The sequence below is a fragment of the Stegostoma tigrinum genome, chromosome 18, assembly GCF_030684315.1.
Source record: "Stegostoma tigrinum isolate sSteTig4 chromosome 18, sSteTig4.hap1, whole genome shotgun sequence".
NCBI lineage: Eukaryota > Metazoa > Chordata > Chondrichthyes > Orectolobiformes > Stegostomatidae > Stegostoma > Stegostoma tigrinum.
The window spans coordinates 40,103,799-40,122,313 of record NC_081371.1 but is presented as its reverse complement, the minus strand read 5'-3'; the positions used below and the strand labels follow the sequence as shown (position 1 = coordinate 40,122,313).

General features: G+C 39.7%; 1 protein-coding gene across 7 annotated transcripts in view; it reads left to right on the top strand.

Moving 5' to 3' along the window:
- The window catches only part of lin7a (lin-7 homolog A (C. elegans)), a 72,695-nt gene that overhangs the window by 39,368 nt on the left and 14,812 nt on the right, over positions 1-18,515 (top strand). For 2 of the 7 annotated variants that reach the window (XM_048548665.2, XM_059652461.1), the window contains 5 exons: positions 4,720-4,791; positions 4,867-4,938; positions 8,878-9,087; positions 11,755-11,961; positions 17,799-17,973. In XM_048548665.2, coding sequence (XP_048404622.1) covers positions 4,732-4,791; positions 4,867-4,938; positions 8,878-9,087; positions 11,755-11,961 — 549 coding nt within the window. In that variant the 5' untranslated portion in view covers positions 4,720-4,731 and the 3' untranslated portion in view covers positions 17,799-17,973. Of the gene's footprint in view, positions 1-4,719; positions 4,792-4,866; positions 4,939-8,877; positions 9,088-11,754; positions 11,962-17,798; positions 17,974-18,515 lie in introns of those variants that run through there. The other 5 variants (XM_059652463.1, XM_059652462.1, XM_048548663.2 and 2 more) reach the window with 3 other exon arrangements.

Below are 18,515 nucleotides of genomic sequence, written 5' to 3'. Positions count from 1 at the left end.
GCCATGCTAAATGATAGACATTTCAAATATGTCTAACAGCTCAAGACTAAGTATCATGAGGCACTGTGGGCCATCAGCAGCACAAGAATTGTACTCGAACACAATCTCCAACATTATGACTCAGCATATTCCCACTTCTGTATTATTATCAAACCAGGGATCAACCCAAGATCAATGAAGAATCTAGGAAGCCTAGCCAGGAACAGCATTAAGCATACCTAAAAATACTGTCAACCTGATCAAGCTACTGCACAGGTCTACTACCATGTCAGACAGTATATGCAGCAAGTGATAGACATGAGAGATACACAAGTGCACAGCTAACGGATCTGATCTAAGCCATGAAATTCTGCCACATCTAAAGGCATTAAATAATTAAACAACTCAATGGAGGAGAAGGCTGCATAAATATCCCCATCCTCAATGATTGGGTAATCTAGCACATCGGTGCAAAACAAAAAGGCAAAGCATTTATAAATATCTTCAGCCAGAAGTGCCGAGTTGCTAAAACATCTTTATTTCTTCCAGACAATTGCAGTGTAAATACCAGTCTTCAGCGAATTCAGTTCACACCATGGGAATGTTCACTGATGCCTACACAACATTCAACACTATTCAAAACTGCTCATACTGAAGTCATAAATGTCCGACTATAGCGAGCAATGCCCAGGTTTAGTCTGACAAATGGAAAGTACATTCACAATACATGATCCAGGCAATGATAATTTTCAGCAAAAGAGAATCCAAACATTGCCTCTCAATATTCAGTGGCATTACCACTGCTGAATTCCCACTATCAACGTCCAGGAGCTCACCATTGACTAGAACCTGAACTATACCAACTGATTACATAGTATGGCTATAAGAGCAGGTTAAATGTTAGGAATCCTTTAGCAATAACTCACCTCCAGATGGTGGCTCAGTGGTTAGCACTGCAGCCTCACAATGCCAGGGACCCGGGTTCGATTCCCACCTCGGGCAACTGTCTGTGTAGAGTTTGCACATTCTCCCCATGTTTGCGTGGGTTTCCTCTGGGTGCTCCGGTTTCATCCCACAGTCCAAAGATGTGCAGGTTAGGTGGATTGGCCATGCTAAACTGCCCGTTGTGTGTGAGTTATAGGGGGATGGATCTGGGTGGGATGCTTCGACGGACAGTGTGGACTGCTTCAAGGGGCAGTGTGGACTTGTTGGGTCAAAGGGCCTGTTTCCACACTGTAGGGAATCTAATCATCTAATCTAATCAATACTAAAGCCAATCTACCATCTACTAGATTCAAGTCAGTAGTGTTATGTAATTCTCTGCACTACCTGCTGCTTCAACAAATCTCAAGATGTTTGTTACCCTCAGAAACAAAACAGTCTATTTGATTAGCACCATATCCACAAACTTTCAGTCTCTTGACAACATTTCAATAGCAGCGGTACTGTCTATAGTTTCAAAGTTTCTTAAACAGCAATTCCCAATATTATCATCTAGAATGACAAGGACAACAGATATTTGAGAATACCGCTATCTACAAATTCTCTTCCAAGCCACTCACCATTCTTACTTCCAAATATATTAGTTTCTTCCAGTATCCCTGCATCAAAATTCTAACACTGCCTTCCTCATAGTAATTTACTTACACCAAATTGTCTCCAATGGTTCAACAGACAGCTGACTACCATCTTCCCCAGGGCAGTAAGAGATGAGCAATAAATGAGGTTGTTGACTTGCTCACCGAACTGGCTTGTTTTTGTTCAGATGTTTCATCACCGTGGTAGGTAATATCATCAGTGAGGCCTCTGATAAAGCGATGTTATTCTGCTCCACTTGGAATTTATACTGTTTGGCCTGTTACGGTGAATAGTGTCATTTCCGCTTTTGTTCTGTATAGGTTTGTATGTGGGGTCCAATCCTATATGTTTTGGATTGCATTATGGGTCGAAAACCATGCCGCTAGGAATTCCAATGCATATCTATGTTTGGCTTGGGTTACTACGGTTACTTGTCCCAGTTAAACTGATGGCCTTCATTGTCTGGGTGTACTGAGATGAAGGAAAATTTGTTGTGTTGTTTTGCTGCTAGCTGATGTTCATGTAATTCTGATGGCTAGTTTCATCCTGTCTGTCCAATGTAATGTTTGTGGTAGTCGTTGCGTGGTACTTTGTAAACCATGTTGGTTCTGCATGTTGTGTGAATGGGGTCTTTAATCCTTGTGCGTGTTTGTGGTAGAGTGGCTGTAGAGTCTCGTTGTCAGTTTTGGTATGTTCTTGATGTAGGGCAATGTGCCCAGTGTGTTAAGATGTACTGTGTCCTCTTGTCGTCTGTTTAGTAGGCACCTGAGGATGAAGTTGCAGGGATATCCGTTCATAGCGAAGATTTTGTACACGTGCTGTTCCTCTTTCCTTCGTAGTTCTGGCATGTTGCAGTGAGTGCTGATCCATTTAAATAGTGCTGTAATGTAGTTTTGTTGTGGATATTGCGGTAGTGGCTGTGGAAGTTGAGGATTTGGCCAATGTAGGTTGCTTTCCTGTATACCGAGGTTTGGAACTCTCTGTTGGTCATGCGTTCAACTCTGATGTCCAGAAACGGAAGCTGATTGCTTTAATCTTGTCTTGTGAATTTAATCCCAGTAAAACGTTGTTGATGAGGTGGTGGGTCTCTTATAGTTTGATGCTTTTAATAATGACAAATGTGTTGTTCACGTACCAGATCCACAGTTTAGGTTGAATGAGGGAGACGGTGGTATGTTCCAGTCTTTGTATGAATGCCTCTGCGATGAGTCATGAGATGGGTGACCCCATGGATGTGCCATTGATCTGTTCGTATACTTGACCATTAAAGACGAAGTGTGTGGTAAAGCACAAGTCAACAATCTCACCTACAATCCAAACTACAAACCTTTGCTAAAGCCTTAAATCAGCAATAAATGCTGGCCCAGCCATTGAAGCAACTAGCCAAATAATTAAAAAAAGTGACCTGGAACATTCAAACCTCTAAAGTGCTATACAGTGTCCAACATCTCTAACATGAAAGAATCGAACCGTATTCCCTTGGCGGGCTCCAGTAAGCACTGGATAACAAATCCTCAGACATTTCCTTCATCTTCTGTGTGGTGCCACTGCAAAAAAAGTTAGGTTTTCTTCACTTTTCGTACTGAAGTGCCAGCTACCTCTGGAACACATGCTCCTTCCCTTAATCACCCCAACAACCCATCTACTTTCCACTACACTTTTCCTTACTGGAGACATCATAACATTTTCATTTTACCTGTCCCTTCTTAAAATACAAGTAACAAAATATTCCTTCCAAGTGAAACTTTATTTATTTGTACTGCTTTCAATTTAGTGTACTGAATTCACTGCTCATGATATATTCTCTTCTACATAATGGGACTGGAGGGCCACTTTGTGGAACACTTCCATTCAGTCTGTGAGCATGACCTTCAGTTTCCGGTCATTCTCTACCTAGCGTTCTCTCTGACCTTTCTCAATTTGACCTGCTACAGTGTTCTAATGGAGCTGAGCACAAGATCAGAGCAGCACTTGGGCATTTCTCAGAATTCTTGACTCAATGTTGCGTTCAACAATTTTCAATGATAATAACAATGTCCCTTTATTCTTGTTTTCTTTGCAAATTTTTTTCCTTACTTATTTTTCTCATCTCCTTTACTTTCAGTTCTTGGCAGTTATTCAGGATCTTACTATTCATACACCCTCTAGACAAGACCCAGGCTAGGACAGTAAAATAGTGCCCAATAACCAGAGTCCAGGGCTCAAGGCAGCCCAATGTGACCTGGTCATAGCAGCCACTGTGTTCGCATTGGGGTCAGAGGTTTAGCTGGGGTGGCATAGGCCAGGAGGAGCAACAGTAACTGTGATTTCCCTTCTTTAGGTCTGAGGCGTTTGATAATCTTAACACAATTTGTCACTCCCTTGCACAGTGAATCCTTTTGCCATTTAATCCTTCCCACTAACCACCTTAACTCATTCTTTCCCTTTTGTTCTTTACAATATTCCATCTTCCATTTACTCAAATTTTTTTCTCATTCTGATGAATGGTGACAGATGTGAAATGTTAACTCTACTTTTCTCTTCCCAGATGATGCCAGACTTGATGAGTATTTGTTTTTGTTTTAGACTTTCAACACTTGCTGTATTTTGTCTTTGATAACAAAGTGTTCTATCATGCAAATACCCAAATACAGCTACATGTATAGACCCATGTCTATTTATCATCAGCAACTAAAAGAGCATCACCATCCTCCAGTTTCTCTCTATAATTGTTTGCTTTTAATTATATCTTTTTAATTTCTGTCTCTTCTCATTTTCTTCTTTCGCTCTATTTTTTGTACTGTCACTTTGTTTGCAGTTTCTGTTGATTATTCCTTATCTCTCAAACTAAGCCAGTTCCAGAGTGCCTGTTCTGTGCCTGAGATGGGAAGAGGCACTACCACACTTTAAAAACAATGTAATTCGAGGAATTGTTTTACATTCAAGAGAAAATAACATCTATTGTTATAGAAATTATTTCCACGTTATGGGTATTTGGTGTTGAACATCTTAATTTCCCAATTATTTGTGTATGATATCTAAACTTCTGTAAAGTAAATTGAAATAAATGGCAATATAAACCCAAAACTGCTCTTTGAAAATATTTTCAAGATCTAAGCGCGATCTGTACTGCATTAAACTGTGAGTAATTAATTCTTTTCTGATTTGCAAATAATTTTTCAGGTTTATCAGTACATGCATGAGACAATAACCATCAGTGGCTGCCCAGAATTCAGAGCTCGCGCAACTGCAAAGGTATGCTGTGTGGAGGTACCAGATAATGTGTTGTAATTGTGTTTTTTAATTTTGTTTGACATGTGTGTATTTCAGGTGTTCGAGAGTATATATGAGAATTTAGACATCAGTGGCAGCCCAGAAGGTAGAGCCAGTGCTACTACCCAGGTAATATCTTTAATAGGACCCAGTATTCACTGATTTTTCTGATTAAATTAACAAATTCTTTTCACTGTCAATTATACTAACTTCCTTGCAATACATCAGACAGTGCTGGATCAAAACTAAAATTAATGTGTGACGACTTGCTGTCATAACAAGACAGTGAAGTTAATTTCACACCTTTTATATAGACACACCAAATTTGATCTGGTCACTTCTGGGCTTTCCAGACATTTCTTTCATACTTTACTGTAGCTTCATTTTGCTTTTATATTACTGATGGTATAACTTGTTTACAAATTAAACAATTGCTGAGAGAAAGGCTACCTAAATATGCACCAGTATATTTACAAGACTTATAATTATCTTCATAGTAAAGACAGTATGATTTGTGCAATTTTCCATGGTGATGTTCAACTTAGAAATTCAGAGAATTTGAATACTCAGTCTATATCGGATGATGTAGATAGAATTGTAAAGGATAAATAAAATAAAGGATAAATAGATAAAATTGTATGAAATTTTGGGGAAAGTTGTTAATCAAGCACAATTGAGAATGTTATTATGGAACATTGGAAATGGAAATCACAATGCAAACCTCTTTTTATAATGTTGTGTGTATTATATTAGTGCAACATTTTATTGTTCTGAAGATGTTGCAAGGACAGCCAGATATTCTGCTTCCTTCTGGGTCTGCACCTGATACTGCTTGTTGACCTAGTGTTGAGCAAAAAGTTGTTGACATTGCATTTTTTTTTAGGAACATGGGATTCTGCCAGTTGTTACTTTGGTTTGTTTGCCTTGTGAACGTGTTGAGAGGCTGAGCAGAGAATTGATAAGTTGCCAGTGAGGCCAAGTTCAATGGTTTGTTTGACTCCTGATGTAGTGATAGCAGGGGTGGTGGTCACTGCTTGTGACATGCAGTATCGCGTGTGTTCTCCGGCTGTTGTAATAATTTTGCTTGCGGTTTCTTTTCCAGTAGCAGATTATTTACTATTTTGAGTGTTGAATCTGCTTAATAGCTTTTTGTTTGTAGAACACGGGAACAAAAAACACAATCCCACCTATCAATTGTTTATTTATTTTTTATGTCCTTCCTTGAGCATTCATTATTCTCTTATTGTTTTTTTTGTTCACTCACAGTGTCACTGGCTGGCCAGTATTTATTGCTCAGCCAGTATTTATTGCCTGCCCCTAGTTGCCCTAGTTGGTGGAAAGTTGCTACCTTAAGCCACTGCCGTCCAGGTTCTTTAGGTGGATTCACAATGCCATTCTTGCTATTCTGAATGGAATTTCAGAATTTTGACCCAAAGATAATGAAGGAACGGTGATATATTTCCAAGTCAGGATGGTGCCTGGTGTGCAGGAGAAGTAGCAGGTGGTGGTGCTCCCATGTATATGCTACCGTTGTCTTTCTCACTGGAAGTGGGTTTGAAAGGTGCTGTCCCAGGAGCTTTGGTGAATTTCTCCAGTGCATCTGATAGATGGTAGACACTGCTGCTGCGTGTCAGTGGTGGAGGGAATGGATGTTTGTGAATGTGGTGCCAGTCAAGAGGGTGCTTTGTCCTGGATGGTGTTAATTTTCTAGGGTGTTGTTAGAGTTGCACTCATCCAGGCAAGTGTGGAGTACTCCATCACACTCCTGATCTATGCCTTGTAGGTAGTGGGTGACCCTGGGGATTCAGGAAATGAGTTGCTCACTGCAGGATTCCTAGCTTCTGTAGCAACTGTATTTATATGGTGAGTCCAATTGAGTTTCTGGTTACTGGTAACTTCCAGGATGTTGATAGTGGGGGATTCAGTGATTGTAACATCATTGACTCTCAAGGGCAGTGTGGTTAGATTCTTTCTTATTGGAGATAGTCATTGCATTACTTGCCACCTTTTATGCCAAGCCTAGGTATTGTCCAGGTTTTGTTGCATTTGGACATGGGGCTCCTTCAGTGTCTGAAGAGTCACGAATGGTACTTAACATTGTGCAATCATCAATGAACATCCCCACTTCTGACCTTATGATGGCTAGACAGGGTAAATGCTGGGAATGTTCCCCATTATGGAAGAGTCTTGGACCAGATGGCATAGTCTCAGAATAAAGGGGTGCCAATTTAAGTCTGAAATGAGAATTTCTTCTGAGGTTTGAGACTCTTTGGAACTCCTTGCCACAGAGAGCTGTGTGGGAAGAGGTCTTCTGTAAATGTAAGGCTGAGATACCTTCATGATCAGCAGGGGAATCAGGGTAATGGAGAAAATGCAGGAATGTCGGATCAGCCATAAGCCCTCTTTTAATTCATGCACCAGATATAGGCATCGCTGGCTAGACCAGCATTTATTGCGCAGTGGGTAGCTAAGAGTCATATTCTGGATGTGAGTTTGCTCGCTGAGCTGGAAGGTTAGTTTTCAGACGTTTTGTCACCATTCTAGGTAACATCATCAGTGAGCCTCCGACGAAGAGTCATATTGCTGTAGGTCTGGAGTCACATGTAGGCCAGCCCAGGTGAAGACGGGCGTTTTCTTCCCTAAAGGACATTAGTAAACCAGATGGGTTTTTCTGATAATCGACAATGGTTTCATGGTCGTCATTAGATTGTTAATTACACATTTTTACTAAATTCAAACTTTGTCATCTACCATAGTAGGATTTAAACCCAAATCCCCAGAACATTCCCTGTGTCTTTGGATTAAGAGCCGCATAATACTATCACAAGGCCGTTACCTCCTCCTTAATTGAATGGTACAGCAGGCTTGAGGGGCAAAACAGCCCACTCCTGTTCCTATTTCTGATGGTCTTCTGGTTGAGGGAAGGTCATTAATGAAGCGGCTAACGATGATTCAGCCTAAGATTCTGTTTTGAGGAACTTCTGCAGAGGAGCCCAGGAGTTAAGCTGACTGACCTCCAACAGCCACAGTCATCTTCCTACATGCTTGATATGACTCCAGTCGGTAGAGAGTTTGCTCCTGATTCCTATTGATTTCAGTTTTGTGAGGGTCCTTGATGCCACGCTCAGTCAACTGCCACCTTGCTGTCAAGGGCTGTCACTCTCACTTCTGTACTGAGACATGTCTCTGTACTGGATCTAATCCACCTAAAAGATGATCTCTCCATTGTTCTCCATTGATGCCATTGTCAGTTATCACGAGACATTACTTTTCATTTAGCCAACTGTGGGTACAGTTACAGTGTTCAGACGTTTAGATACGGGTGTGAATAAGAAATGTTTAGAGGGATATGCACAAGTCCAGGCAGCTGAGACAAATGTAGTTAGCGATTATGGTCAGCATGGGCTGGTTGGATTGAAGGGTCTGTTTTGGTGCTGTATGACTCTATACGAAAGGCCTTTCTGGCTCAGTCATTTAAGGCATAATTAATTTATTTGTAAACTTAGACATTTACCAGCAATTGAAGGCACATTGTTTGATTAACAGCAGTTAGAGTCAATGTTATTCAAAGTGCTGTTGTAATGCAGTGGTAGTGTCTCTGTCTCTGGACTGAGTAGACTTGGCTTCAAGTCTCACCTGCTCTAGAAGTATGTCATAGCATCTCTAAACAAGTTTATGAGTAAATATCTACCCAAAATCAGCAGTATTTTCCCTGTGTACCTTTATATATTTGCAATCTGAATAATCAGATGAATGGAAAAGCCTGAGTCTCACACAACTCAGGTGAGGTCTTCAATCAGTTTTATGGCCTATGAAAGTTGACATACATTTTGATTTCTACTGTTTCCGAACTTTCTAGTAAAACATACAGAAATATTTTACCCTCATTTCAAGTCAAAAATATTGAACTGGTCCCAGGCCGAGTTTAAAAGTACTAACCATTGTTTCAAAATGTTAAATGATGGCAATATACAGAGGTGGAAATATGGATGTAGTATGTGTATTCCAGCAAAATTCAATATTTGATCTTATTTCTGTGAACCTGAGTTTAAAATATTTTTTTGTTAGGCCACTGTTGCTGCTTTTGCTGCAAGTGAAGGTCATTCCCATCCCCGGGTTGTGGAGTTACCAAAAACTGAAGAAGGCCTTGGTTTTAATGTGATGGGTGGAAAGGAGCAAAATTCACCAATCTACATCTCTCGTATTATCCCTGGAGGTGTTGCCGATAGACATGGGGGCCTAAAGCGTGGTGATCAATTATTGTCTGTCAATGGAGTGGTAAGTCAATGACCAAAGTCAGTTAAAGTGGACCTTTACACTGATCTGGATGAAGGGACTGGGGGCATTCTGGCGAAGTTTGCCGATGATACGAAGATAGGTGGACAGGCAGGGAGTACTGAGGAGGTGGGGAAGCTGCAGAAAGATTTAGACAGTTCAGGAGAGTGGTCCAGGAAATGACTGATGAAATTCAATGTGAGTAAATGTGAGGTTTTGCACTTTGGAAAAAAGAATACAGGCATGGACTATTTTCTAAACGGTAAGAAAATTCGCAAATCTGAAGTGCAAAGGGATCTGGGAGTGTTGGTCCAGGATTCTCTAAAGGTTAACTTGCAGGTAGAGTCCGTAATTAAGAAAGCGAATGTAATGTTGTCGTTTATCTCAAGAGGGTTGGAATATAAAAGCAGCGATGTGCTTCTGAGGCTTTATAAGGCTCTAGTTAGGCCCCATTTAGAATACTGTGTCCAATTTTGGGCCCCACACCTTAGGAAGGACATACTAGCCCTGGAGCATGTCCAGCGGAGATTCACACGGATGATCCCTGGAATGGTAGGTTTAACGTATGATGAACGGCTAAGTATCCTGGGATTGTACTCACTACAGTTTAGAAGGTTGAGGAGAGATCTAATAGAAACTTACAAGATAATGTATGGTTTAGAAGGGGTGGACGCTAGGAAGTCATTTCCATTAGGCGGGGAGACTAGGACCCGTGGGCACAGCCTTAAAATTAGAGGGGGTAAATTTAAAACTGAAATGAGACAACATTTCTTCAGCCAGAGAGTGGTGGGCTTGTGGAATTCATTGCCGCGGAGTGCAGTGGAGGCCGGGACGTTGGATGCCTTCAAGGCAGAGATCGACAAACTCTTGATCTCAGAAGGAATCAAGGGCTATGGGGAGAGTGCAGGGAAGTGGTGTTGAAATGCCCATCAGCCATGATTTAAATGGCAGAGTGGACTCGATGGGCCGAATGGCCTTACTTCCACTCCTATGTCTTATGGTCTTGAGTCAAGAGTATTTTTGGAATAATTTCAAACGTAAAAAACCTCTCTTGTACTACTTACATTGCTATTCCATTTAATTCATCAGCAAATTTTACATTACCAGAAATATCCATAATTTTGGAGTAGAGTGAAAGAAGGGCTGAACATAGTCATCTGTGGAGTTCTATTTATCAGTTGCCCTCCAACAAGAATTTTCACTCTGTTTAGTGTTATCCACTGTTTTTGGTGCTAATGCTTAAGATTTGTTAATTTAAAATTAAGAAAGACAAACACAGGGCTGAATATATCACCGAACAACTTGCTGATCTAACTAGAAATTCAGTGTCATTAATTGGAAGAAAAACAACAAATGGCATATAACATAAAGCAAATTGTTTTCAAGGTGTTACAGGAAAGTGACCAAATCAATATTGAAGTTGAAAGTTGTGAATATTATTAAACCCTAAAGATCACTCTGCAATCCAAGAGCTAGTAGCTCACTTTAAATTTTCAAAAGTAGAGTGCACAATCCTTCTTCGTAGCTATTGTATTAAAGTGTAACAAAACCAGAATGAAGACCATATAAATCCTGCTGGAATAATTTTTCAAAAATGATTAATGGTAGGAATGTGGTCCAGAACTTAGTCATGGTAACTTTTTTTTAGTCAGTTGGTTCTTGTTGAATGCATTGTATCGTGTCCTGCTGTTTTTTGAAACCTTTGTTTTTAACCTGTTTTCAAAAATAAGTGAAAGCAAAAAGATTTTTTTTTTCTTTTTGTGCATTCACAATAGTATTCTGAGTTGATTTGCTGGCATTCCTGTTCTCAAAGCTCAATAGTTTTGTTAAGGATTTGCTTTTCATTACAATAATGCAATTTTCTTCACCAGCTTATTGGCTTCACATTAAACATCAATACGGTGCTAAATGATCAAAATGAAAGTAAGTTTTAAAGGGATTGCCAACATATTCGAAATTTATCTATTTTCCAATGGGAACAAATGTGTTTGCTTCAGACCATCCTTGAAATTGAATTACTTTTCCCTCCTTCCTCCTCTGCTTACTCTATGCCATTGTCAAGGCGTGAAACTACAAATGCAAAGGGTAAAAAACATAGAACAATACAGCGCAGAACAGGCCCTTCGGCCCTCGATGTTGCGCCGACCTGTGACCTAATCTAAGCCCATCCCCCTACACTATCCCATCATTATCCACGTGCTTATCCAAGGGCTGTTTAAATGCCCCTAATGTAGCTGAGTTAACTACATTGGCAGGCAGGGAATTCCACACCCTTACCACTCTCTGAGTAAAGAACCTGCCTCTGACATCTATCTTAAATCTATCACCCCTCAATTTGCAGCTATGCCCCCTCATACAAGCTGAAGTCATCATCCTCGGAAAAAGACTCTCACTGTCCACCCTGTCTAATCCTCTGATCATCTTGTATGTCTCTATTAAATCCCCTCTTAGCCTCCTTCTCTCCAAAGATAAGGCTGTAAAATTTCCCTACTTCGGGCCAGAAGATTTGTGTTTAAGCCCCACCTGTGACAGAGATGTATAACAACAGCTCCAAACAGGTTGATTAAAATAATCATAGCCGTGAATTTACAATAATTCACAAAGGTGCAGAGCAGATTTTTTTGGACTCTGCTTTGCAGTGTAGGGAATAAAATGTATTGATCATTTCAGAGTGTTGAAGGGGAACACCATGAGAAAGCAGTCGAATTACTGAAGGCTGCTCAGAACAGTGTTAAACTGGTCGTTCGATACACGCCAAAGGTATTGGAGGAAATGGAAGCACGATTTGAGAAGCTACGAACTGCCCGACGCAGACAACAACAACAACTTCTGCTCCAACAGCAACAGCAGCAAGTCCAACAAAATCATATGTCATAGGTGAGAATATTTATCTTTATTTCACGAGACTGCTTAACTTGGGAGTTTAGACGTATTGACATTCACCAGAGCATCTGACCATGTTAATGTAGTAACCATGCATTTACTTTCAAGAAAACAATTTATTTCTCCAAAGCATAGAGTCCAGTACACCGGATGCACAAACATTGACTCAGTTGCACCTTTTTTATACTTAGCAAGGATCAAAAACCATCAAATTACTAAATTACTAAATTTAATATCACTAATTTCTAGCATTGTCAATTTACATAGCCTCACATGCAACATTAATGCATGCTCAGACTTTGATAGATAGTTTTTCAATATCTATTTTGGTCAGGGGATAAGCTATCAAACGCAATTGTGAGACTTAGTGCATGTTTCTACATCGGAACTATATGGATACTTAATATTTACTTTGCAATGCCCATTATCCCAGACTTCAGTAGAGATTCAAGTCCTCGATCTTGCATACAATTCTTATGACAAGAAGAATTGGACATAAATGTAAGGCTGTTGTGCTTCACTTATACAGTGCATCAGTGAGACAACATTTTGAATACTGGGCAGTTTTGGTCTCCTTATTTAAGAAAGGTGGAAATGCATTTGATAGGGTTCAGAAGAGGTTTACTAAATTGATACATGGAATATATAGGTTGTCTTCTGAGGAGAGATTGGATAGGCTGAGCTGATTTCCCTCGGAATTTAGGAGAGGGGTGACTTGACTGAAGTTTCAAAGATCCTTTATGGTCTTGACAGAATGGATGTAGAAAAAGTACCTCTCATGGGTTGGTCCAAAACTAGGGGACGCTATTTTAAAATGAGGCCTTGCTGTTTTGGAACAGGGATGATTTTATTTTCTCGCCAGAGGGTTGTGTGACTTTGGAAATCTCTTCTTCAGAATGCAGTTGACACAGGTTGTAGAATATTTTGAAGGTAGAGGTAAGTAAATTCTTGTTGGGTAAGGGAATCAAAGGTAATTGGGATAAATGGAAACATGGAAGTTGAAACACAAATCAACCAAGATCTTATTGAATGGTGGAGCATACTGAAGGGGCAAAATGGTTGTCTTCTGCTCCTATATGTTTTACAATCTTCAAGCAAAGTCATTGCTCACATGATTCCCATATTCAGTTAGCTCTGTTCTGTGCCATATTCTCACATCTAGCATCCATCTTTCATTAACAAGGATGCAAATATTAGGGAAAATATTAGGAAAGTTAAGATTGGATTTCTTAAAGAAAATGTGCCACTGTGCCACACCATGTTAACACTGCTGCCTCACAACACTGGGGTCCCTGGTCCGATTCCAGCCTCGGGTGACAGACTGTGTGGAGTTTGCACACTGTCCTCGTGTCTGCTTGAATTTACTCTGGTTTTCTCCCACCGTCTGTAGATGGGTAAGTTATGTGGATTGGCCATGCTAAACTGCCCAACTTGTCCAGGGATGTGCAGGCTGGGTGAGTTAGCCATTGGAAATGCTGGCTTACAGGAAAAGGATAGCAGATGCTGGTCAGGGTGGACTGATCTTCGGAGAGTTGGTTTTGACCTGATTGTCCAAATGGTCTTCTTCCACACTGTAGGAATTCTGTGAAAATGTATGGGTTCTTGAAAGAGGTGATGGCTTGGGGAGAAATCAATAGCCAAATTCATTTGCTTAGGTCTAAGAAACAATAGAAATGTCATTATACCACTGGATGTATTGTGTAGGATGCCAATTCATGGAGAAGAACAAAAGGCGCAAATTTGCAAGGAAAGTAGAGGTACAAAAACTTTAAACCCATGGTAATGGTAGAGTTCAGTTATCCTAATAGACACTGGAATAGTGTTACTGATAAGACCAGAGGTGGAGAAGAGCTTCTGAAATGTGTTCAGGAATATTTTCTTAACTAATACATTCAAGTTCAACAAAGGAAGCATTGCTGAATCTGGTCCTGAGGGTGTTATGGGCTAAGGACAGCAAATGCCAGCAGGGTAAGAAAAATCAAAGCTAATAAGTCAAGTGGGATCTAAGCTAGAGTAAAGTATTGAATTGGAAGAGAAGCAATTTTAGCACGTTGGAAACATAAAACTGCTGAGTAAATTGTAATGTATGACTGGCAGGAAAATGTGTAACAGCACTGTCAGGCTGCAATCTCAAAAAGGGAAGGTTGGACATGTAAAATCAAAAGAGCTCTACATGACAAAAAAGTGCTGGAGAGTGAGACAAAGTAATAAAAGGGTACTTTTGCTAGATGTCAGAATCTGATAACAAGTGAAAATGGGAAATTCAGAAAGCCAATGCAAAAGCAAGTAAAGGAACCCAAAAATTTGAGAAGATAATGGAGTTAACGAAAAAGGAAATCCAAAACATATTGATTGAAATATAACAAAAATAATGGGTTTGTGAGGGGAGAGAAAAAATTAGTTCTGTACCAAGAAAGAGGCTCAAAGCATTGAGGTACAGGTTGTACTGACATACCTAATGAATACTTTACTTTGGTTTTGTGTTTACCAAGAAAGAAGACTGCTGGAATCATTATGAAAGACAGCTTCGTTGAGATACCAGTGATAATGGGAACTGCAGATGCTGGAGGATCCAAGATAACAAAGTGTGAAGCTGGATGAACACAGCAGGCCAAGCAGCATCTCAGGAGCACAAAAGCTGACGTTTCAGGCCTAGAACCTTCATCAGAGAGCTCTCTGATGAAGGGCCTAGGCCCGAAACATCAGCTTTTGTGCTCCTAAGATGCTGCTTGGCCTGCTGTGTTCATCCAGCTCCACACTTTGTTATCTTCGTTGAGATACCAAATGAGTTAAAAATTAATGAAGAGAAGGTGGTAGAAAAGTTGGCTGTGATTAAAATTAATAAGTCATCAAGATCAAATGGAATGCATATCTGAGAATACCAAGGGAAGCCAGGGTGAAAATGTAGAGGTCCTGGATATAATCTTTTAACTTCTCCTTTGATACGTTGTTGGTGTCAGAGCACTGGAGAATTGCAAATATTACACCTTGGTTAAAAAAAAGGCTGTAAAGACAAATGCAGTGTCCATGGTTTAGTCAATTTAACCTTGGGAGTGGGAAAACATTTGGAAATGATAAATCAAGATAAAATTAGTGTCTCTCAAGTTATATATAACCAATCATCTCTGTGTTTAAAACAGATAATTGCCTATAGCTCATTGTTGATTATGGCTAACTATCCTACCATTGTTGAGTCAAATTTCAGAAATTCTTCTTAAAAGCACTGTGGGTATACTAACAACATGTGGAATGCAGCAGTTCAAAATAGTTGCTGACCACCATCTTCTCACGGGCAATTAATGATAGACAATAAATACTGACCCTGCGAGTGATGCTCGCCTATCATGAACAGCTTTTTTAAAAAATGAGATTCACTTAGATCCCTTTATTCCGAATCACTACCTATGCTGTTAAAACAGGCAGTTACATGGAGCATTTCTAAGTATAGTACTAGAATACATACTCTGCAGTGCCTTAGAACTCAATCAAATGTGTTCTCAATACTTTTGCTTGAGTTCAAATGAATCACACACACACAGATTGTCTCTATAAATCCTGCAAACAATAATTATTCTCAGTACCAGTGACAGCTGGTCAAGTTGGACACTGAGAATGAATTTAGTACAGTGTTATGTGCATTTTAAATAAGTCAGGTTTATTAAACAGAATTGTTATGCTCTCTATATTAAAACTGTGCCCTAATTGAATAATTTTGCATCACCTTGTTAAATGTACATGTAGATTAATAATAATTTGAATCTAAATCTTGTCAGAGGTTGACAACATTTATTTTTTGACCTATATAAGCCATCACTATTCCACCATGTAAATTACTTTATATTTAGTGTTTAATTCTTAATCCAGCTAGTGCTAATTATTTGCAATTATCATTGCAAAAGATTTACATTTTGTGACTTTGAAATGTATTTTCCTGTTAATGTTTTCTGTAGAATAACTGGAAAAATTAGGTTTTAAAACCTTCACTTAGGTTGGATCATTGAACTGTTTTGTAAAGCCTGGTAAAATTATGCTTTCAGTAACCTATTCCAAAATAAACTCAAAATATATGTTGATGAGATACATCAAAACCATTTGAAATGGACTACGAAGGTGTAATGTCAAATTTAGTGATGGTTTTACATAGATTCTGCGATATGCAGACAGAATTTATGGAGAAATAAGGAATTTTTATAACATAATATCTTATTGAACAGGAAGTTGTAACATATAATTACATCACTTTTTTTGTGTTGAGTGAACTTAGCCCTATTCAATGTCGCTGTGCATTGTGTGACCCATGAACAAATCACAGAAATGTAATGTGATACTGTAAGCTGATAGGAAGGTAGCTAATACAGATGCTTCATTGCAAGAGTGTTGCAGTACAAGAGAAAGTAAGTCTTGTTGTAACTGTAATTAAAAACAAAAATTGCTGTGGAAACTCAACAGGTTTGACAGCATCTATTGAGAGAGAAATAGAGCTGACATTTCATGTCCAATATGACTTCTTTAGAGCCCTGTTGCTGTAATTGTGAACATCTGTGGTGAGAACTTATTCAGTTTGCACTGTGTTAGTCTGCTTACCCAAGCAAGAATATGTTTTTCTTAAAGGCAATACAAAAGAGATTCACTAGATGAATTTCTGGCTTGTAAGGGCTTTTCTATTAAAAGAGATGAATTGAATGAATCTGTACCTAGTGAAATTTAGAAGAGGAAGGAGTGATTGCAGATGTTTTTACCCTACGAAACAGAGAAACTGTGTTCCGTGGCTAGAGAGTTTAAAATTAGGGGTCAGAGCTTCAGTACAATTGGTTGAGCATTTAGAACTGACGTGAGTTTTTTTGGGGGGACCACGGTGTGGGGCTGGATGAACACGGCAGGCCGAGTAGGAAAGCTGACATTTTGGGTTGACACCCTTCTTCAGAAATTTTTTTTTCCACTTGTTGATTAGCCTTTGGAATTGCTCACCCCAGAAGACAGCAAATGATTTGATTGATTGCATTCAAAACTAAAATTGGAATTTTTTTGTATACTGAGGCATTGAAAGGACAGGAAAGTGGGCCTGATGTAGAAATTCAGCTATGATCTATTGAGACTAGGCCCAAGGGACTATAAAGCCTTCTCCTTTTACCCCTTCTCCAATTGGTTGTTTCAGATGTTGGTTCCAATCTGGCTCAAATACAGAAAGGTGACGATCTCCACTTTTGAGACCTGCATTTTTCTGCTATTTGGGAACTCTACAGTTGCAGAGCTGTCCATTTCTGTCAGGGGTCACCACATTGCCCAATTAGGAGGGCAGCCCTTTGAATGTGGAAGATGGGCATCAGGGTTTACCAAGTTCTTTCTTATGTGATAATGGTCTCACCTATCCCGAGTGAAAAAAATAGCAACAGTGGGGAAGTGATCATTCATTGGCTGCTTATGTGGTTCATTTTACTTCTGAGCAGAAGTGTTAGCCTCCCCCAGTCACTGTTAATTCGTCATGGTAGCACAAAAGGGTTGGGCTTTCACACACTCAAACTCCCTTCCACTCCCAGTAATTTACTAGCCGTTTGTGTGTCCAAACTGAAACCTAGTTGGCTGGTAAAATTCAGTCTGATATATTGACCTTTACTCCATAATGACACTTTCACGTAAATCAGATGGTCATGGATTCAAGCTCCACTATAGGAACTTGAACATATTATCCAACCTGGTACCTCAGTGCAGTACTGAGGAAAAATTGCATTGTTGCAGGTGCTGTCTTTTGAATGAGGCATTAAAGTGAGAATGAGGCAGTTCTGAGGAAGGGTCTCCAGATCTGAAATGTTAACTCTGATCTTTTCTTACAGATGCTGCCAGACCTTTTTCAGCAACTTCAGTTCTTGTCCCTCCTACCCACTCAGATGGATTTAAAAGAGCCTGTGGCAGAACATCAATGGAGTAATTCCAGTGTTGTAGCCAATACTTCTCCCTCAACTAACACAAAATAAATTATGATCATGAATTTCTTTGATTCTATGCAAATTGACTGCTACATTATCCTACATCACATGAGAAATTAAACTTCAAAACAAAATGTGGAATGTTTCAGGGCATCCTGAGAGGATGAACAGGACTGCATAAATTTAAATGCTTTTTTACTCTTCCTTTAAGCTTTGCGATGCTTTCAGCCACCTTGGGAGGGATGGGAAAGCTGCCAGGATTTCCACTTCTGCTCAGTACACCATCCTTGAGACCCAACCATGTTTAAAATTTGTTATAAAAGTAAGCATTATTAGATTACTTTAGAGACAAATTACACCGATGCAGATTATTTCAGTTTAGGAGGGTGGCATAGTGGCTCAGTGGTTAGCACTGCTGCCTGTCAGTGCCAAGGACTTGGGTTCAATTCCTGCCTCCATCTGTGTGGCAGGTGCACATTTTCCCTGTGTCGGTGCAGGTTTCCTCTAGGTACTCTTTTTTTCTCCCCACAGTCTAAAGATTTGAGGTTAGGTGTATTGGCCATGCTAAATTGCCCATTGTTTGCAGGCTAGGTGGATTAGCCATAGAAAATGCAGGGTTACAGG